Source organism: Leopardus geoffroyi, chromosome C1, assembly GCF_018350155.1.
Source record: "Leopardus geoffroyi isolate Oge1 chromosome C1, O.geoffroyi_Oge1_pat1.0, whole genome shotgun sequence".
NCBI classification, from domain to species: Eukaryota; Metazoa; Chordata; class Mammalia; order Carnivora; family Felidae; genus Leopardus; species Leopardus geoffroyi.
In genome coordinates, this window is record NC_059328.1 from 15,045,623 (window position 1) to 15,067,395 (window position 21,773).

Consider the following 21,773-nt stretch of genomic DNA (forward strand, 5'->3'; position numbering starts at 1 on the left):
TGTCACAGGTGATGAGGCATTTATAACATCTTTCCTGTACTATTTATTCCACATTCCCTTTGCCTTCAGCAACACCTCGTGTAGTCAGGGTTTTTACCTCATAGGATGATCTGAGCTTCATTCAGGAGGAATCTGAGCCCACAGTGGTCCTGCTCATTCTGGTTTGCTGTCCTCTTCCATTGACTTTTACCACCAGCCTTGGAATTAGAAAGCACCCCAGAGGATTTCAGGGGATCCAGAGACACACGTCTCCCTGTCCCCACTATGCAGCAGCAACTATATTTCCCCCTTGACAACCAGAATCAGTCACTCCAGCCAACACAGAACAACCCCCTGACCCCTTGCTTTTTTTTCCCCTGTTCATCCAGGGCATGTGGAGTCTGAAATGGCCAGTCTGAAATTGGTCTCAGTTTCCAAATAAGTGGGATCTCTGTGATTTGCTCTGGTGGAAACATTCTTCCTGAGCATATGTAGACCTCTAAATTAGCAGAGCCCAAGGTCTTGGAGAGCAAAGATTTTCGAAGTTATCCAGCTCCAGATTCCCTGATCCATGAATTCTGGAAGAGAGAGAAATATCATCTTGCGTTGGTTACTGACTCACAACATATGCCAACTTTAGGCCAGCACTTCAGATTCATACAAGGTTGCCTTCTGGTGGATACTAGTCAATTCACCAACCCATAAAGCAAAATGATTCTGGTAATAAGAGCATAAGACCAGTGAATAAGACCAGTAAATCTCATGCTTACATATCACTTTCTTTACTACTTTTGCTGGAAAATGAGGTCTCTGGTCAGAACCAATGTTATCTGGACTACCATGATTGTGTAAGACATTCAGTAAATCTACAAATGATGTTGGTGGCAGAGAATGCAAACCCATAGCCAGAATAAACGCCCTTTTTAGGAAGGGCAAATTAATCCCGCCTCCATAATGAAAGGATTCCAATGTAACCAACCTGCCACCAGATGGCAGGCTGGTCTTCTCCAGATCAGGTACCATATTGAAGGCTTAGAGCTGCGGCTGACAGTTGGATCCTCAACTGTGGTGAGACTTAGGCAGAGATTGCTATTATTCACTCAATATCAACTGTCCTCTTCTTCCTTAGTAAAATAACCCTGATTTTGTTCATGCCATCCACGTATGCATCTGAAAGAGAGCGTTTCCCAGCTTCCCTTTCTATTAGGTGAGACCACATCACTAAGCTCTGGCTAATGAAATGTAAGTAGAGATGCACCCTTTTTACTCTTCTACCATTCTTCCTGCTGCTCAGAATGAGTTTATAAATGCTAACGCTCCAATTAGCCATCTTGGGTCATAAGATGAACTTGAAGATGGAAACTACAAGCTAAGAAGGTGGAAACTGGGTCCCTGATGACTGTGGGGTTCTAGACTAAAAGAATGATAAAATTGTATGCTATTTAAACCATTATTTGGTGTTTTTTTTAAATATAAGTTAAACCTAGGGGCGCCTGGGTGGCTCAGTCGGTTGAGTGTCCGACTTCAGCTCAGGTCACGGTCTCGCGGTCCACGAGTTCGAGCCCCGCGTCGGGCTCTGGGCTGATGGCTCGGAGCCTGGAGCCTGCTTCTGATTCTGTGTCTCCCTCTCTCTCTGCCCCTCCCCTGTTCATGCTGTGTCTCTCTCTGTCTGAAAAATAAATAAACGTTTAAATAAATAAATAAATAAATAAATAAATAAATAAATATAAGTTAAACCTAATTCTAACATATATATATATATATAGACATCTTATTCATTATATATATAATGAATATATATGAATAAATATAGATAATGAATAAGATGTCAGAGGAAAATCTAAAACATGGCAATAATTACAATAAGTATAAATGGACTGAAGTATCTGATCAAAAGACAGAGACTTTCAGAAGAGTTTTTTAAGTGACCATTAATATGTCATTTATAATGGATTCATTTACAACAAAGGACCAAAAGATTAAGAATAAGGCAGGGGTTCTTGTCTTAGGGCCATTGAACTCTCAGTGAGTCACTGAATAAAATCCAAGGAGACTATGAACTTGGAAGGAAAAAATATGCCTTTATTTTCACTAACCTCTAACTAAAACTTAGCATTCCTGTTATTTATAAATGCAGACAACAAATCACAGAAATATTGGTGCATCTGTGATTTTGTCACCAATGTAAATCATAAATATTTTCATATCACCTTATCATAGTATCCTAAAATATCTTTTACTCCTATCACTACTTCAAAATCACAGTATTTGTTAAGCCAACTTAACATATATTCCACATCTTCTTTATCCATTCATCCATCGATGGACATTTGTGCTCTTTCCATACTTTGGCTATTGTTGATAGCCAACTGTTAGATCTTGCTATTTAATACATTAATAAAAAACTAGATAGGGGCCCTTGGGTAGCTCAGTCAGTTGAGTGTCTGACTCTTGATTTTGGCTCAGGTCGTGATCTCAGGGTCGTGGGATCCCCGTATCAGTCCTGCATTGAGTGTGGAGCCTGTCTGGGATTCTTTCTCCTTCTGTCCCTCTCCCCCACTCATGTGCGCTCTGTCTCTAAAATAATTTTTAAATATACATACCTTGTCTGAGAATTCAAGCTGGTGCAGCCACTCTGGAAAACAGTACGGAGGTTCCTCAAAAAACTAAAAATAGAACTACCCTACGACCCAGCAATTGCACTACTAGGTATTTATCCAAGGGATACAGGTGTGATGTTTCGAAGGGACACGTGCACCTCCATGTTTCTAGCAACACTATCAACAATAGCCAAAGTGTGGAAAGAGCCCAAATGTCCATCGATGGATGAATGGATAAAGAAGATGTGGAATATATGTACAATGGAGTATTACTCAGCAATCAAAAAGAATGAAATCTTGCCATTTACAACTACGTGGATGGAACTAGAGGGTATTATGCTAAGTGAAATTAGTCAGAGAAAGACAAATATCATATGACTTCACTCATATGAGGACTTTAAGATACAAAACAGATGAACACAAGGGAAGGGAAGCAAAAAGAATATAAAAACAGGGAGGGGGACAAAACATAAGAGACTCTTGAATATGGAGAACAAACAGACGGTTGCTGGAGGGGTTGTGGGAGGGGGGATGGGCTAAATGGGTAAGGGGCATTAAGGAATCTACTCCTGAAATCATTGTTGCAGTATATGCTAACTAATTTGGATGTAAATTTATAAAAAAAATAAATAAATTAAAAAAAATACATACCTTGTCACAAATATTTTAACTATTCTGATAACTATTTCAATACAATTGGTTTGCATTATAATTCCACGCATTTAAAAAACCCATTATTTTGAAAAAGGTTCATAGGTCTCACTAGGCTGCCAAAGAGATCTATGGCAAACAAAGGTTAAGAACTCATAAAATAAAGGGATTCCCAGGTTATTAGCATTAATTTCAGAAAAAGAAATTTTTTTAATTGTGAGAAACAAAAGGAACACTCTATATAAATAAACTAATTGATAAATCAAAATGATATAATGATCACAAACATACATGCACCTAACAATATGTATTCAAAAAATAGAAACTGAGTAGAGATTACTTTAAAAAAAATAAGATCTTTTTAGGCTCTTGGGTGGCTCAGTCAGTTAGGCATCTGATTCTTGATTTCAGCTCAGGTCCTGATCTCACAATTCATGATATCGAGCCCCGCATCGGGCTCTGCACTCACAGTACGGAGCCTGCTTGGGATTCTCTCTCTCTCCCTCTCTCTCTTCTGCTCCCTCACTCGTGGTCTCTCTGTCTGTCAAAATAAATAAATAAACTTAAAAAAAAAAGAAATAAAAAAAAGAGTACATTTATCATGATGAGCACTGAGAAATGTATAGAATTGTTGAATCACTGTATTGTGCACCTGAAACTAATATAACACTGCATGTTAACTATACTGGAAATAAAATTTAAAAAGTAATAAAAAATATAAAGCAAAAACTAATAGGAATACATGAGAAAATATGCATATATAAAATAACATGTATATACATGTATGTATAATGTATATACAATAAATAGAGATTTTAACAAGTCAATTAGATACAAACAAAAAGGTAAAGTGTTTTGAATACCCTGATTAACAAGTTCAAAATATCATACAGAACTTTATGTCCAACATATGTCGAAAATGCACAAATTTTTCTGTACCTATGGAACATACACAAAGATCAACCATTTGCTAAGTCACAAAGATTGATAACATATCAGAAATTTCAAAGAAAATAATAGACTACCATAGGGACGCCTGGGTGGCTCAGCTGATTAAGCATCTGACTCTTGATTTCAGCTCAGGTCATGATCTCACAGTTCATGAGTTGGTGCCCCATGTCAGGCTCTGTGCTGACAGCACGGAGTCTGCTTGGGATTCTCTCTCTCCCTTTCTCTCTGCCCCTCCCCTGCTCACATTCTCTCTCTCTCTCTCTCTCTCTCTCTCTCTCTCTCTCTCAGAAATAGTAAATAGACATTTTTAAAAAATAATAGAATACTATATATAACTTTAGGCCAACGATTTTGAAAATTTAGATGAAGTTCTTTAATAAAACACACACACACGGGGCACCTGAGTGGCTCAGTCAGCCAAGCATCTGACTCTTGGTTTCAGCTCAGGTCATGACCTCACAGTTCGTGGGTTCAAGCACACTGACAGTGCAGACCCTGCTTGGGATTCTCTTTCCCTCTCTTTCTGCCCCTCCTGCATGCTCTCTCTCTCTCAAAGTAAATAAATAAACTTAAAAAATAAATAAATAAAAATTTCTGAACACACACACACAACTGGTTTACTAAAACTGACACAACAGAGCAAGAAGCAATAGAAAACGCAAATAGCTGTACAACATTTAAAGAAATTTGGGGCGCCTGGGTGGCTCAGTTGGTTAAGTGTCCAACTGCAGCTCAGGTCGTGATCTCACAGTTCATGAGTTTGAGCCCCACGTCAGACTCTGTGCTGACAGCTCAGAGTCTGGAGCCTGCTTCGGATTCTGTGTCTCCCTCTCTTTCTCTGCCTCTCCCCCGTTCGTGCTCAGTCTCTCTCTCTCTCTCAAAAATAAATAAACATTAAAAAAATTTTTTTAAATAAATTAAATTAATAGTTTAATTTTTTTTTATTTTTTTTTCAACGTTTATTTATTTTTGGGACAGAGAGAGACAGAGCATGAACGGGGGAGGGGCAGAGAGAGAGGGAGACACAGAATCGGAAACAGGCTCCAGGCTCTGAGCCATCAGCCCAGAGCCTGACGCGGGGCTCGAACTCACGGACCGTGAGATCGTGACCTGGCTGAAGTTGGATGCTTAACCGACTGCGCCACCCAGGCGCCCCAATAGTTTAATTTTTTAAAAGAAAACATGAGACTCAGGATGGTTTGACAGGAAAATTCTTCCAAAACATCAAAGAATAGACTATTCCAACCTTATACAAATTCATGCAGAGGCTAGAGAAGAGAGTTTTCAGACAATAATTGAAAAACTGATTCTAAAAGTTATACAGAAATACAAAGGCATGAAGGAAAAGGAAAAGGTAGGAATATTTGGCCTCTAGAAATCAATACCTATTATAACATTATAATAATAAAGACAGGTATGATATGGGTGTAAGAATGAAATGTTCACCAATAGAAAGTATTAGAGACAAAACGATTTCCACTCATATAAATTTGCAATTTGACATAGCTGGCATTGTGGATCATTTGGGAGAGGAAGGAACATTCAATTAGTGGTCCTGGGATCATTGGATATCCCTATGCAAAAAATTAAATTGGACCCCTACCTTACACAAGAATTAATAAAAATTAATTCCAGATGAATGAAAGACTTAAAAGTGAAAAGTGAAACTCTGACACTTTTTAGAAAACATTCTTATACAAATCCTTTTAAGGATCCACGTACCTGATTTCACTAAGTCCTGCTACATTTCTCTCTGAAAGGCCTTACTAATTTGCAATCCCAGCAGTGGCACATAAGAGTTCCAGTCTCCCCTTATCCTTACCAATGCCTATCACCATCCTGCTTTTCTCTCTCTCTCTCTCTCTCTCTTTGCCATTCTGATAGGTATAAAGTAACATCTCGTTGTCTTAATTTCATTTCTGTGACTCTAAGGAGGTTGAGCAAATACCTCCTTGGTCATTTGTATTTTCCTTTCTGCAAATTGCCTATTGATATCCTTTGCCCATCTCTCTATAGACTTTCCTGTCCTTGTTGATTTGCCATGAGCTCCTTACATAATCACTATACTGTTTGTTTGCTGTCGTTCTAGCCTTTGAAAATATTTTCCCTCCCATTTTTCAATCTTCTGCCAGCTTTGTCTATGAAGTCTTTAACTGAACAAAACTCTTTAATTTTTTTGTGTGCGGCTAACTTTGAAGACGTGAAGATTTGGACAGAAGTTCTTTCTATCCCTATTTCTTCTGTAAAATACCTGATCAAGTCTTTTGCCTACTATACTATTAGGACATATGTGGATGTGTGCACCCAGTTCCAACACTGAGGATGGGGTGTTCCCCACACATCCAACAACAAGCAATTCTCAGACTCCAGTTGGGCGTCCTGCAATTCAGCTCAATTCTGGCACTCTCTGCCTGGAGATCGCATCAGATTCCAGGTTCCAGGTTCCAGATTACAGGTTAAGGGCCCAGTATTACAGGACAGCACCCTGCCCTCCCAATTTCAGGCAACAGTTGCAAGTCCAGATTGTCACCTGTACTTCTGACCAACCAGCTATAGATGGAAGGTTCCAATGACCCCTCTGTAGGTTCCACTGATTTGCTAGAGCAGCTCACAGAACTCAGAGAAATAGTTAACTTACTAGATCACCAATTTATTATGAAAGGATACAGCCAGATGAAAGAGATACCCAGGACAAGGTATGAGGAAGGGACGTGGGACTTCCATGTCCTCTCCAGGTGAGTCTCCACGTGTTCACCATCTCGGAAGCTCTCCAAACTCCTTCCTTTTGGGTGTTTATGGACACTTCATTATATAGCTTGATTAAATAATTGGACATTAGTGACTGATTCAGCCTCCAGCCCCTCTCCTTTCCCTGGAAGTCAAGGGGTAGGACTGAAAGTTTCAACTGTCCAGTTGTGAGGTTGGTCCCCTGGCATGCAGCCCTCATCCTTGGGTAGGGTCCAAAAGTCACCTCATTAACGTAACCAAAGACACCTCTCATCACTTAGGAAATTCCAAGGGTTTCTGGAGCTCTGTGCCTTGTGCCCAAAACACCAAATTAATATTTCTTACTTTTTTTAAGAGAGAGAGAGAGAGACAGAGTACTAGTAGGGGAGAGGCAGAGAGAGACACGCACACAGAATCTGAGGCAGGGTCCAGCTCCGAGCTTTCAGCACAGAGCCCGATGTGGGGCTCGAACTCGTGAACTGCGAGATCATGACCTGAGCCGAAGTCGGACACTGAAATGACTGAGTCACCCAGATGCCCCCATATTTCTTATTATAAATGAAAATATTACAGGATGCTTGCCATTTTCTACTGATTTTAGGAAATTGTGATGTATTATGGATACCTAATGCCTGTGGGGGAGGGTGTTAGTTGCCCTACATTTCTGGTCTACCCTATGCATGGACTGAGCCCACTCCTGTGCCCAGGGTACGCTTAAGGCAGGAAGCCATGGGCATGTCCAGGAACCGCCCACTAAAGCTGGAGGCAACAGCTGAGGTGGCAAAGGGGGTTTAGCACTGACAGCACCTGCTATGCTCACTATATTAGGTTTCCTAGGGTTGCCCCAACAAAGGACCACAAACGGGGCTGCTTGAACAACAAAAGTTTATTCTCTCACAGCTCTAGAGGCTAAGGGTACAAAATCAAGGGGTTGAGAGGTTTGGTTCCTTTGCAGGCCTGTGAGAGAGACTCTGTTCCCCTGCTTTCTGGTGATGACCAGCGGTCCTTGGCAGTCCTTGGCCTGTCACTGCACCATTCCAACTCTGCCTCCATTTGTACAGGGTGTTCTCCCAAGCCTCTGTGTGTTCACATGATCATCTTCTTATAAGGAAACCAGTCATCTGGGATTAGGGGCCCACCCTACTTCCCTGTGGCCTTATCTTAACTAACTACATCTCCAGTGACGTTATTTCCAAGGACAGTCACATTCTGAGATGCTGGAGGTTAGGATTTTAACACCTCCATTTGGGGCAACACAATTCAACCCATCACACCTACTTTGTCCACTGTGAACATCACCCATCACTTAATACTCCTCTGAGTCTCGATTTTTTTTTTCTCCTAAAGCTGTTGCCAGGGACATGACGGCTCCCGGCCCTGTGACTCCCGAGGTGCCCTTTGAACCATCACAGCCCCCAGTCATTGAGGGCTTAAACCCCACTGTCTGCAGCACTCCAGAGAGCTTTGAGGAAAAGTTCCTTCACAAGACACGAGAACCCAGTGGTACCCATAGGCTGCCTGGGCGCGGTGGCTGCCCTAACCTATGCGGCCAGAGTCCCGGCTCTCAGCTCATGACGCACACCCAGATCACGGCCCAGGGCTTCACAGTCGCAACCATTTTGCTGGGTCTGGCTGCATCTGCTATGAGGTCTGGATCCTGAGCCCGAGACCTGGCCTCCTTGAAAGTTCCCCAGAGATCATTCCCAGCCCCAGGAGCAACCACCAGTCCTGCCACCTGACTTATTCCCTCATCTTCCCTGACAAGTAAGTCCATGAGTCAGTCTGGGAAGAGGTGGCCAATTGTGTAACTGACACGTTTTTTCAGGAACCTCAGATTCGGTTCAGTTTGGGTGTTGCATACTTCTGTTTGTGCATACTTCTGTTCACTTTCTCCACTTCCTACTTAATAGACTGATCCACTTGTGTGTAAAAAAAAAAAAAAAAAAAGTATTCCTCTTAGTCTCCTGTCATTTGGGAAGCTTTCTCCAACCCACCTATCCACCACTCCCTCCAGACAACAGGTATTCAGTATGGCCACGGGCCCCAGTATCTACTCATGTGTTAGGGTGCTTTACACCTGTCCACTGACTTGTCTGTCTCCCTCCCTGGACCGCGAGGTCCTCCAAGGCAGTTTCCAAGTCTCGCTCACCTCCCATTCCCTAGCGCCCTGCACAGGGCCCGGCACACAGTCCTCGTGATAATATGAACCAACACTAGTTGAGCACTTACTATGTGCCAGTCAATGTACTAGGAGTTTTACGTTGATTACCTTGCTTTACATTGATTACCATTGATTTACATTGACTTTTTACAACAACCCTAGGAAGTAGTATGTTAGTCTAGAGGCCATGGGATTGCCAGAAACAAAACTCAACCAAGCTTACGCAAGAAGCGAATTTATTGGTTCAGTTGAAAGGAAGTCTGGAAGTGTGTTCATGGCCAAATCCAGACACCCAGAGAAAAATCAGGGTGTCCCCCCCCCCCACCCCGCCTCCATCTCTCAACTCTGCTTTTTTCCACATGGCTTCACTTTACAAGTAAGCTTTCTCTACCCAGGGGGCAGTCTAGCTGTCAGCAAGAATCAGATCCTCCTAGATGAGGAACCATGGCGGGAGAAACCATCGGCTCCCACTGCTCAGCTGGAAAGCGAGGTCTGACTGGCTACCCTGTGCCAACTGCCTACAGCTACCAGGCAGTGGAACACAGTGACTAACAGCCCACCAGATGGTCTCCCCCACAGGAGCCACAGTGAAAGAAACGGGAAACCTTCTTGAGCAGAATGGGATTCCAGGCACCATGATCCACCATAGTGGGTACTTATACAAGGGGGATCCACTCCCGCCCCTTGTATAAGGAGGATAGAGGGGCCCCGAGTGATGAGCCATCCTGCCTAGATGCACAACTGGTAATAAGAGGCAGAAGAAGGATTCAAACTGTCTGGTCTGATGCCAAGAACTGCCCCCCACCCCAACACTGGTCCATTATGCCGGTTCTCCGTGAGTTCTGGCACAGACCAGAGCGCACGATTCATTCAGATGGAGGCAAACAGACTCGGGTTTGAGATCTCCCCTTCTGATCTCCGTGAGCTCAGGTGCCCTCATCAGTAAAATATGGGCAGCAAAAACCTACCTTGTGGTGAGGATTGCATGAAATAATTCAAACCATGCATTTGGCACAGGGTCTGGCACGTGCAAAGAGCTTAATAAGAGTTAGCTGTCGGGGCGCCTGGGTGGTGCAGTCGGTTAAGCGTCCGACTTCAGCCAGGTCACGATCTCGCGGTCCGTGAGTTCGAGCCCCGCGTCGGGCTCTGGGCTGATGGCTCAGAGCCTGGAGCCTGTTTCCGATACTGTGTCTCCCTCTCTCTCTGCCCCTCCCCCGTTCATGCTCTGTCTCTCTCTGTCCCAAAAAAAATAAATAAACGTTGAAAAAAAAATTAAAAAAAAAAAAGTTAGCTGTTACTACGAGTAACTATTCGCTGAGTGAAGAAGTGAGTTGATGGCATCTGAGCTCTAACAGAGGGACTGTGGGTGGCTCCCATCACAGAGGAAAGGCTTGGGGTGGGGGGAGGGCTTTGGCCCTTGACAATCTCCACCACCACTCAAAACACCTCTCTCAGAGGGGCGCCTGAGTGGCTCAGTCAGTTAAGCCTCCGACTTCGGCTGAGGTCACGATCTCACGGTTTGTGAGTTCGAGCCCTGCGTTGGGCTCTGTGCTGACAGCTCAGAACCTGGAGCCTGCTTCAGATTCTGTGTCTCCCTCTGTCTCTGCCCTCTCCTGCTTTGTCTGTCTCTCAATAATAAATAAAATGTTAAAAAAAAAAAAAAAAACACCACCCTTCTTAGATACTCCTATTCTTTGATCTGGGCAATGAACTTCTCCTAATTTTATGTGGAGTGGAAATTAAAGCATGGTTAGAAAATGTTAATACGATTGACCTAAAACTTAGCTCTATACCTGTTTCCAGGCCTACTCTCCCCTTTCAGATGGCCACTCCAAGCCCCTTCTGTAAGGAATTCTAGAACTACTACTGGCTCCCAAAACCCGTACAGCTGGGTTTGCAATGGGTGCTGTCCCTACTTGTGACCAAGTGCAGGTAAAGAGCTTCAAAGAGGCCAAGGCCATAACTTGCCTGGAGGCCATCCAAGTTCTCTTGATGCTATGGAACCAAGGAGTCCAGCCCCAGTCCTGGGTAGGTCTGGGCTTAGCTGGTGTGAGTCAAGACAGGGCAGGGGACAGGAACAGCACCACCCACGGGGGTTCCCGACAGGCCTGGCAGGCCGGCAGGGCCTCTATCCCTTGTCCTGTTGCAATTATACTTGGCCCCCAAAAGCCTTAGAATTATTTCCATGTGGAATGGGTACACATGGTCCCCAGACACCCTTTGCTTTCTTTCCTGGAACCCTAGGAGAGGGCCCCTTGGGGTAGCTGGGTAGTGCAGGGATAGAGAAGCCAGGGGGACACGGTTGGTTTCTCTGCCAGCCCTGCTTCAGATCCAAGAAACTGCACTAGATGCCAAACGTGTAGAACCAGAAGAAAATTCCAACAGCAGGCAGGAAGGAACCAGCTGCTTCTCTAAAGGCTGGATGTGTAGAAAGGGGGTGGGGGAAACCTGGAGGGAAGAGGAGAGACGAGGGGAGAGGAAAATGAGGCCAACTTTGCCCAGTTTGCCTGTATCTCTACATGGTGAGAGCTCCAGGCTGTAGGACACGAAGATGCTGGGTTGCACAGCCCAGAGATGTCAGCATGCAGGACAAGGACACCCGGCCTCATTTTCTCCCCACCTTCTACCTTCCCCCCTTCCTCTTCTCCACCCTCTATCCAAGCCCTCAGAGAAGCTGCTGACTCACTCCTGCTTGCTGGGGGTCTGTGAACATTTGGACGCCTCTGGACACTCTATCTGGCGTTCTCTGCCTTTCCTATGTGATCTTGGCCAAGTCACTTAATGCCAATCACCCGATCTGCATGGAGTCACAAAGCGTGCTACTGTCATGATGTCCCAGGACCCTCTAACCACGCTCACCGTACGCACATTATCTCATTTGATCCTCATGACAACTCTGCAAGACACTGCGAGTGCACCCACTGCACAGATGAAGAAACTGAGACCCAGAGAGAGGTGGTTATTAATTTCCTAAGGTTGTATGGCTAATAAATGGAAGAACTGGACTTCAAATTTAGGTCCACTAAACTCCAAAGCTCAAGCTCTTCTATAATCCGAGGAGGTAGAACAGAGATGATCACTATCCTCGCTGTAGCAATGACGAAACTGGCTCAGAGAGGTCAAAGAACCGGCCGGTGGATGCACACGTGGAAAGTGGTGGTGTCAGCATGCAAAACCCGTTTCTTTGGCCACCAACCCAATGTTCATCTCGCCAGCAAAACAAATGAGGAGGGGTGAGTCGATGACCTCAGAGGTTCCCTCCGGCGGGGATACTTTTAACTTCTGGGTTAAGACCGGAGTTGGAAGGAAAATGGGTGAAAATGGAGAAGCAATTTGGTCTTACTGCTTTAGCTCACGCTCTGCCTCAGGAAGCCAGAGTGGCTGCTCCAGCTCTGCCCTTTCAACCTCATCACATCCCCCAGTGAAGGAGAGGGTCATTCAACAAACAGGGGCATTTCAACCTTTGGAGCTTGGACTCCCCATGACTCACCCTGACCTTGACCCCCAGCAGCCTCTTTCCTGAGGAGCGTGTGTCCACAGTCGCCCGCTCCACGGGGGCACCCATGTCCCGTCCCACTGGCCCCTCAGTGTGTCAGCAGTGAAAGTGGTCCCCAGGGGGAGAGGGGGAGCCCGCGGGGGCACGGTCGCATTCTTCACGCTGGGCCGCCCACCACACTGTGGGACCCCGACCTGCGGGGCGGGAAGGGGGGTGGGAGCTGGGGGTGGGGCGGGAGGTCCCTCTCCAGGCCCCGCCCAGCGCCCCGCAGGGACGCGCGCCGCGGGGGGGAGGAGCCAGCGTCGCGCGGGCCTGGCCGGCTGGCAGGGGACTGACTTCTGCGCCTCCGCCGCCCTGGGGCACAGACATGGCCCAGGAGCGTCCCGCCTGCGCCCTGGAGCCCGAGCTCGTCCAGCGGCTGCTGCTCTCCTGCCGGGAGGCCAAGAAGTCCGCTTACTGTCCCTACAGTCACTTCCCTGTGGGCGCCGCGCTCCTCACTCGGGACGGGAGGATCTTCTCCGGTAAGGACGGCGCCCCGATCCCCCCTCGGCCGCAGCCCGGGCAGGTGGTCGCAAGAGGACGGGCGGGAGCCCGCAGAGCAGAGGGCAGCACTGGCCGCTCCCAGTGACGCTGCCACTCGCCCCTGCCCTGCCTGCTGTCCCGGACCGTGGGGAACGCAGGTGCTGCTCGGATGCAGCGACGTCCAATTCTTAGAGGACTGGGAAGCCAGAGGTGGGACGGGGAGGGAAGTTGGAAGGGGAGACCATAACTCAGTGCTGGGGGGAGGGGGGAGAGAGTTGATACTTTCTCACACACACACACACACACACACACACACACACACACACACACCCCACCCCCCGTCTTTGTGGGGCCCTCCTAAGGCTTCCACAGGTTTTATCAGCAAGGCCTCCCCTCGCACCCACTGACCTCCGTGTTATGCCCACTTTTCAATGAAGAAACTGAGGACCAGAGAGGTGACACGACTTGGTCAAGGTCGCACGGGGCACTGGGGGTGGAACCCAGGGCTGAGATCCCCCAGACCCTGCTTTCTTCGCGTCACCTGCTGTGCTAGGAAAGAAAATGAGGAACCGAGGCCAACGGCCGGTGACTTGTTAGTGGACTTCAGGGCTTGCAGAGGGCCTTGGAGGAAGCAAGGAGGCCAGGCGAAGTTTGGGTGACCAGCAATGAGTGCTGGCCTGGGGAGGGTGGGAATTGGAGTCAGCACTAATCTGTTCCTAAGCTCCTTTTCTTTGGTTTGTTGGTTTTATAGAGAAAGCTCACTCGAACAAAAGTTCAGACTTGTTTTTGCTAAGCTGGGAGGCATTTTCATTCAAAAGAGCGGGGCACCGTGGTGAGGAGGTGGCAGGGAAGCCATGCCCCTCCCCGCCACTCTGGGGGCAGATGAGAATTGGCACAGTGGGCAGATGGGGACACCCAGCCCTGCTGCCCAGAATCTGCCTCTGCCTGGCAGCGGCAGCTATTTAAAGGAAAAGAAGCTCACATGTGTGCCTCTAATGGGTAACCTCCAGCAGCCTGAGGCCAGTTGTGGCCTCTCAGCTGTGAGCCTAGCTGCGAGCCCCCGCCTCCCCTTGTACAGTCCCCCTTCTGGGCTCTCCTTGCTGTTCCAGTTATCTCTCACCTTTGAGGTTCTTTCCGGTTTCACGAGTTACCTGAATCTCAAACATCTTTGAGCAGGAGAAGTAACCTTGAGTCCCTACGTGAAAGGGTGGTGAGGAATGCTCTCCATTGACACAACCCGGCAATCGCAGAGAACGGAACTGAGGCTCACAGAAGCTAAACGCCCGAGATCACAGAGCTGGGATTCTAATCCGGAGTTCCCCTGACGCCAAGGTGGCTACTCTGTAGGGAATCCAGACTCTCCATGTGTCTAGTGCGAATTCAGGCCTGGCCCGGTGGCTCAGATGAGTATTAAACATTAACCACCACCACAAACAACACTGCAGCCCACACTGCCCCGTGGCTCCAGGGTCTTAAACATCGAATCAGCCGTTGGTGCTTTCCAGTGCCTCTTTGCATGGATTCATTCATTCAGCAAATATTTGCTGTGTACCGTGACGTGCTAGGTAATGTGTGGGCCAAGCCCCGGGGATAGCGCCATGAGCAGAAATGGCATCGTCTCTCCCCCTATGGAGGTCCCTCCTCTTACACAGGTCATGGTTCAAAAGGGAGGCCTCGACCGATGACTGCAGGAGTGGTTGAATGAGGTGAGCAGGAGTGTGGCCTATGTAAGTTGCAGGAAGGAACCTGGTTGTGCAGTGGGGATTTAGGGATGCCCCCTGGGATGGGGCGAAGGCCCTGGATTAGGGGCTGCTGGGTTTGAATCTTGGTGCTGCTTTTTATCAGCTGAGGGATGCCGGGCAACACCCTTCACCCAAATGTGCCTTACACATTTGTTGAGCCGAAGACGGTGTGCCCACCTTTCTGGATGGCTCTGAACAGAGCTGCTTTGCCTAGCCCAGCACGGCACCAGGGTCCTCCCTGATGGCTGGTGCCTGTTATCATCAGCCCTGGAACCTCAGGTTGTGAGGCTTTAAGCAAGTCGATGCCTGTAAAGTGACTAGCCCAGTTTCTGCCGCAGTGGCTGCTTCTCCTTCTGTTAAAGGTATTGTTCTATCATTACTATTTGGAGGCAGCTTCTGGATGACTTGTGAAGGCCAAGCATTGCCACTGAGATTTGATGAGGTAGGAAGTAGGGAACCAGGGATGTTAAGAAGAAGAGTAACATGGGGCGCCTGGGTGGCTCAGTCGGTTGAGCATCCGACTTCAGCTCAGGTCGCGATCTCACGGTTCGTGAGTTCGAGCCCCGCGTCAGGCTCTGGGCTGATGGCTCAGAGCCTGGAGCCTGCTTCCGATTCTGTGTCTCCCTCTCTCTCTGCCCCTCCCCCATTCATGCTCTGTCTCTCTCTGTCTCAAAAATAAATAAACATTAAAAAAAAAAAAAAAAGAAGAGTAACATGAAAATAGAATTCAAGGACAGTTGTCTGACAGGTACTCAAGGAGGGCCAAGACAGAGGAAAGAGTGTCAGGGGGAGGATGTCTGTCTTATTTGCTGATCGTCCACAGGACCAGCGCATTGCCCAGCCTGGAATATGTCCTCCGTTGAGGTTTGTTGAGTGTGCGAATGAATGACTCAGACTGGGGCAGTGGCCATTGGAACAAGGAGGAAGGAAAGACCTGAGGAAAACCGTCTGGGACAAATGGACTGGGCTTGGGATGAGCAGTGTAGAATGAAGGAAAGGAATATGGTTCTAGAGTTTCAGCCAGGTAGACCAGGGGCATGAGGAGGCACTGACCAAGGTGGGAGCTGGAGGCAGAGCTGGGTGGTGCTGAGGACGTCACGGGCAGGGACCGACGGCAGTAGTAATAGTTACAAGGCACTGATCATTCACTAAGCACTTGGTATGGAAGATGTAATCTCACAGCCACCACATGAAGGGAGACGATGAGTGTCACGTGTTGTAAGTGACAGAAACCAAGCAGAACCATTATGGGCAAGAGTAGATGGTATCTCCAGGACAGTTGGATCCAGGAACTCCGATGTCACCATGTCCTTCTTTATCCTCCTGGGTGCTTCTTTTTCTTATCCTGTAGGTGGGCTTTCTCCAGGCATCAGGGGACATGAGTGCAGGCAGCCTCTGGTCCATATTCTTTTACGGCCTCAAAAGCAGAGAGGAAAGAACTCTCCTCAGGGTGTCTGGGTGGCTCAGTCAGTTAAGCATCCAACTTTGGCTCAGGTCATGATCTCACAGTTCGTGAGTTCGAGCCCTACATTGGGCTCTGTGCTGACAGCTCGGAGCCTGGAGCCTTCTTTGGATTCTGTGTGTGTGTGTGTGTGTCTCTCTCTGCCCCTCCCCCACTTGCACGTGCTCTCTCTCTCTCTCTCTCTCAAAAATAAACATTAAATTTTTTTTTAATTTTTTTTTTAACGTTTATTTATTTTTGAGACAGAGAGAGACAGAGCATGAACAGGGGAGGGGCAGAGACAGAGGGAGACGCAGAATCTGAAACAGGCTGCAGGCTCTGAGCTGTCAGTACAGAGCCCGACGCGGGGCTCGAACTCACGGACCATGAGATCATGACCTGAGCTGAAGTTGGACGCTTAACCGACCAAGCCACCCAGGCGCCCCAAACATTAAATTTTTTTAAAAAAATCAAATTCCCTATTTAAAAAAGAAGAAAGAAAGAAAGAAAGAGAGAGAGAGAGAGAGAGAGAAAGAAAGAAAGGAAAGAAAGAAAGAAAGAAAGAAAGAAAGAAAGAAAGAAAGAAAGAAAGAAAGAAAGAAAGAAAAGAAAAGAAAAGAAAAGAAAAGAAAAGAAAAGAAAGAAAGAAAGAAAGAAAGAAAGAAAGAAAGAAAGAAGGAGAACTCTCCTTCACTAGCTGGAGATGGAAAAACTCCAGGGAAGAGCTCTGATGGGTCCATCTCCAACCACATGCACATCCCTGGGCCAATCACTGTTGTCATGATAGAGTAGTGTGATTGGCCCAGCAGCACATCCCTTCCCAGTGGGGGCTGGGTGGGTCTGTTACCACAAGAAGGAGTGTGGAACTGCCAGAGCAAAAGCCAAAGGCACCCTCTACGAATGACACAACTGAGGTCGTGCTCTTTCTGCCGCCCCATTGCCACAGGGTGCACGTGCAGACAGGGACAGAGAAAGTGTGCTGAGAGAGGGGGACAAATGGAGGGCATTTAGCCACAATCCCTGGATCTCCTTCTGTAGATGGAAAGGGAGGGCAGATGGTAGTAAGGTAGTAGATGGAGAGGAGGGGACCTAGAACAGTCAGAGGAAACCTGACAGGGCACATGGGAGGGGGGGGCGGGGATTAGAGACAATTAGGAGGCAGAGAAGGTACAGCTGGACTTAGATGCAGTGAGTTTGTAGTTGATCGTGGGACAGGTCTGCCCAGCTCGTGACTTTCTCCAGCTGCACCAAAGCCCAGCCCGTGTGGAGTTTCCCTCCTCAGAGGCCACCGGTGTCTCATTCAATTCAAAAACAAATCTGACAGCCTTGTTGTCATGATCTTGTAATAATGGTCCTTTCCCCTCGATGCTGACTGACCAGGGCCTTGTGCCCTCCCGGGGTTGGGCCACCGGGAGGGTGATCGATCCCAACAGTTACCTTCTGTGATTGCTGTGGGAGAGCTGTGGGGAGAGGAGGAGCCCACGGGGGGAGGCAGAGCTGCAGAGGGAGAGGGGGGTGGGGACACAGAAGAGATGGGGCAGCAGGGGGTTGGCAGGGACAGCCAGTGTCTGCACAACGCCAGATAGGAGGTGGCAGAGGAGAGTCATGGAGACCACTCTTTCCTGGCACCCCCGAGGGATGGGCGAGTTTGTCCTTGGGACACTGGTCTATCTCCCTCACTCCTCCCTGGAGGAGCTTCACACTCTATACGCCCCTTCGCCATTTAGCGGAAGAGCCACTTTACTGGATCAGCTGTCATGAATTCTGAGAGGAACAAGCTGCATTTCTAAAAAGATTCTTAAAGATGTCCTGGTCAATCGCTGAATCCAGCTTGTCTGGGCTTTAACCTTTAAATCTGGTCCTTCATCGCCTTCCCTTAGGCCAGCCCCTGGCCTCCCCTTCTCCTCCAGGACTGCTCTCCAAGCACCCTCCCCACCCCTGACCCCTCATAGCACTTCCTGGTAAGTCAAAGCAGGTGTCTCTTAACTGGCTTCCTGTCCTTACAGCCCTCCTCACACCCACCACACCTGTCTTCCCAGCTCATCCATTGGTCCTCTCCACTGTCACTCAAAAACAGCTCATTACGAAGAGGAGCTTCACTAAAACCCCTGGGCTCTGTAGTTGAGCTCGAATATAATTCATATATGATACTGTGTGTTGCCTGTGCAGTGGGCTGGGAGGTGGGAATGTGGAAAGAGTGTAGTATTGCTTCAAGCCCGTGGACGTGACATTTTTCTGGTTCGGTGATTCTCAAATACGGTCCCAGACCTGTAGCCTCAGCACCTCCTGGGACCTTGCTGGAAATGTGAATTCTTGGGATCTGACCCAGACCTACTGAAGCAGAAACTCCAGGAGGAAAGAGGAAGGTTGAAAAAATTTTTTTTCTTTTGAGAGAGAGAGAGAGAGAGAGAGAGAGAGAGAATCCCAAGCAGGATCCACACTGTCAGCTCGGAGCCCGATGCAGGGCTCAATCCCATGAACAGAAACCAAGAGTCAGATGCCTAACCAATTGAGCCACCCACGTGCCTCTGAGAAACCTCTTTTAAGAAGCTGTCCAGAAGATGCTGATGCCCGCTGTGTGTGACAAGGACCGTTTTAACTGTATTTAGGTCCCTCAAGAGAGAGAGTGCTCAGAAGCACTGCTCTTTTCTCTGGGTGGCCAGGCCCAAATCCCCTCTTTGGAACTTCTTTCCTTGCTAATGGCTTGATCACATCTGACCCTCGCCCTGCCTTAAGCGCCAAACCCACTCTAAAACATGTCCTCACTGAACTGCCGTAGAGAAAAAGGACAGCCCTTTGTATCTGACAGGTCAGGATGTGAGTCCAGGCTCCCTGCCAGCAGCCTCAGCCTTTACCTTCTCTAAAATGGGGTTATAACAGCCTCTGCCCTACAGGGTTGTTAAAAGGGCCAACGACACGATACAGATAGAAGTGTTCCACGGACTGCCAGGCAGATAAAAGAAAAACAATGAAAGAAAAGAAAAGAAAGCAGTAATGACAGCCCTATCATCCTGGTGTTATTTGGTCCAATCTTACAATTGTGGATTCCTAACTTGGCATCACACCAGCCCGTCTCGCACGTGTGTTTCAGAGTAAGTGAAGGCCACACTGGCAACGGCGTTGCTTTGCCTGGCTAGACGACAGCCTGTTTTCTGCGCGAGGGAAGCAAAACGAACCTGTCTGGCCTTTCTTGATCAGAGTACACGGCCGAGGCCTTTCTTCCCATTTTTTCTTTTTCTCTTTTTGAACAAGAGGAGGAAACTCCACTTGAACTTGCTGGAGGCCCCACATGAAATTATAACTTTGTACCTTAGAGGTCTAGCACCCCAGTGGGAAATTACAGTCAGTGAAGTGCGGAGAGAGTCTCACGGGCCTCATTGTTCCAGGCCCTGGGCATTCTGCACCCAGGAGCCCCCGCCCTCAGGAGGTTTACACTGTGACCTCAGAATTAGACAATAAAGACGTTTATTTCAGGAAAGCGTCAAGGGCTGTGATGAAATTAAAGCAGGAGAAATGGACCGAGAGGGTAGGAGGCCATGAAGGGAGGAGGCACTCTGAGACAGGACGACCATGGCAGGCCTCTCTGAAGAGGGGACATTTGAGCAGAGACAGGAGTAGGGTGAACCATAGGCATGTAGGGGAAAAGAGTTCCAGGCAGTGGGAACAGCCGGAGCAAATGCCATGTGCCAGGAGGGCGCTTGGCATCCTTGGAGAACAGCTGGAAGGCCGGCAGGCCTCAAGGGCAAAAGGAGATGAAGTCTAGGAGGTAGGCAGGTTGGCACCAGATTAGGTAGGACCTCGTTGTCGTGGAAAGGATTTCAAAGTGCCTGAAGGACAGAGGCGGGGCCACTGTCACACCTTATCCAGCAGGAGTAGAAGCTCAGCCACACAGGCCTAGAAAGTCCAAAAAGCTGGACTTTTGTGCCATTAATAGCAGCAGCTGGGCCACTGCTGAGCACTTAGTCTGTGCCACGCTTTGTGCTAATTGCTTTACGTGCGTGGTCTCAACTCATCCTCGCGCGCGTTCTCCGAGGAAGGCGCCATCGCTTTCATTTTACAAATGAGGATACTGAGTCTTGAGGAGGTTTTAGTCTCTTGCCCAAATTCTCAGGGCCAGTGGGGCAAAGGGTCCCAGGGGTGGAAGAGAACCCAGGGGCTCTTTCTGCAAAGCTCTGTTTGGGCAGTGGGGTGGGTGAGTGGGCTCTGGCCCTTTGAAATTTTTAGACACAGTTAAGGGAAATTTCTCTTGATGAGGCCATTCTGAATTTCAAATGCAGCCACAGGCAATTGTCCTGAGGGACTAGCCTTCTGTGAAACCCAAGATTTATGTGAATCCCGCTTAACAGGGAAAGTGTCCCTGAGGGACAAGGCAGGGCTGGGATGGTTGCCAAGACAGGGAATGAAGTGGCGGGACAAAGTTAGCAAGGATCTTACTCTGGGAGAGGCAGAAGTCAAATGCAGCCAGGCCAAAGTCAGCAACAGTGGGCCAGGGCAGGCAAGGGCATGTTTAAAGGAAGTCATTTCAGGCAGGCATCGAGGAACCTGGCCGGGGAGACTCGGTGGGGAGCAAAAGAGGCGTATTCATTTATTCATTTAACTTCCGTTGACCCTGAGAGAGGGCCGGTTATCCTGGCTATAGTGACTCACATAGGAATGTGAACAGAGCTTGGTGGAAGTCAAAAACATGTGGCGTTCAATAAATGTCTCAATCATTACTTTCAGGGTTGCACCTCCCTGATCGCTCTTGGTCCCGTCTCCCAACTGTATTAACTGACATCTGTGTGGTTGTAAACAACAGACCTGCCCGCTAACTAGTTTAGACAAAAGGGAGTACTGGCTCCTAAAAGTTGGGGAAGAGCTGGCGCGTAGCCGGGCCTTTGGGGGCAACTGCGCCAAGCCAGACCCTTTTCCAGTCTCTCTCATCTCATCTTTCATCCATTCTTTAGTGTGTCCATTTCATCGTCTCCTAATGGTCTCCTCCGTAATGAATGGAAACCAGGCCACCAGCAGGTCTCAAGCCCACTCTCTCAGTCTGCGAGAGAATTCTGACTGGCCCAGTGTGGGTAAGGTGCCCGCCTCTGATTGGCCCAGTGAGTTTGGTGCTCAACTCTGATTGGCCCAGCGAGGGTCAGGCACGCAACCTTAGACCAATAAAAAAAAGTCACGCGAGAAAAAGATGGCCGCTCGCATCCGTAAGACGCGTTGAGAACGTAGGTGAGGGTCATTCCCCTGCGGCGGGGAAGGAGAAAGATGCTACGTTGCCGAAACAATAGATGCTCGCTGTCATCCACCCTCTGGTGCCCAGTAGGGACACCCGTCCTTCTTCCCAAAAGTGGAATTCCAAACCTGTTCCCACCTAACACCCCACAGCCAGTCCATGTGCCACTGTTAGTGAACACATTTATCCTGTCCTAGCAAGACACTTGCAGCAGAGGTACCCAGCCCAGGGGATGGCAGGGTGGGGCAGGCCCTCTAGTGACATCCATTCCTCGCCATCAGTTGG

General features: G+C 48.1%; 1 protein-coding gene, 1 long non-coding RNA gene and 1 pseudogene across 2 annotated transcripts in view; 2 read left to right on the top strand and 1 right to left on the bottom strand.

Annotated features, from left to right (window-relative positions):
- LOC123597321 lies at window positions 1–14,320 on the bottom strand. Its single transcript, XR_006712074.1, has 2 exons — window positions 14,208–14,320; window positions 1–557 (listed from the first exon to the last, which is right to left on the bottom strand). It is a non-coding gene; the product is annotated as an uncharacterized LOC123597321 (long non-coding RNA).
- Window positions 8,189–9,047, top strand: LOC123597320 (annotated as a pseudogene).
- Window positions 12,857–21,773, top strand: part of CDA (cytidine deaminase) — a 21,906-nt gene continuing 12,989 nt past the window's right edge. The window contains exon 1 of the mRNA XM_045475922.1: window positions 12,857–13,086. Coding sequence (XP_045331878.1) covers window positions 12,933–13,086 — 154 coding nt within the window. The 5' untranslated portion in view covers window positions 12,857–12,932. The remainder of the gene's footprint in view (window positions 13,087–21,773) is intronic.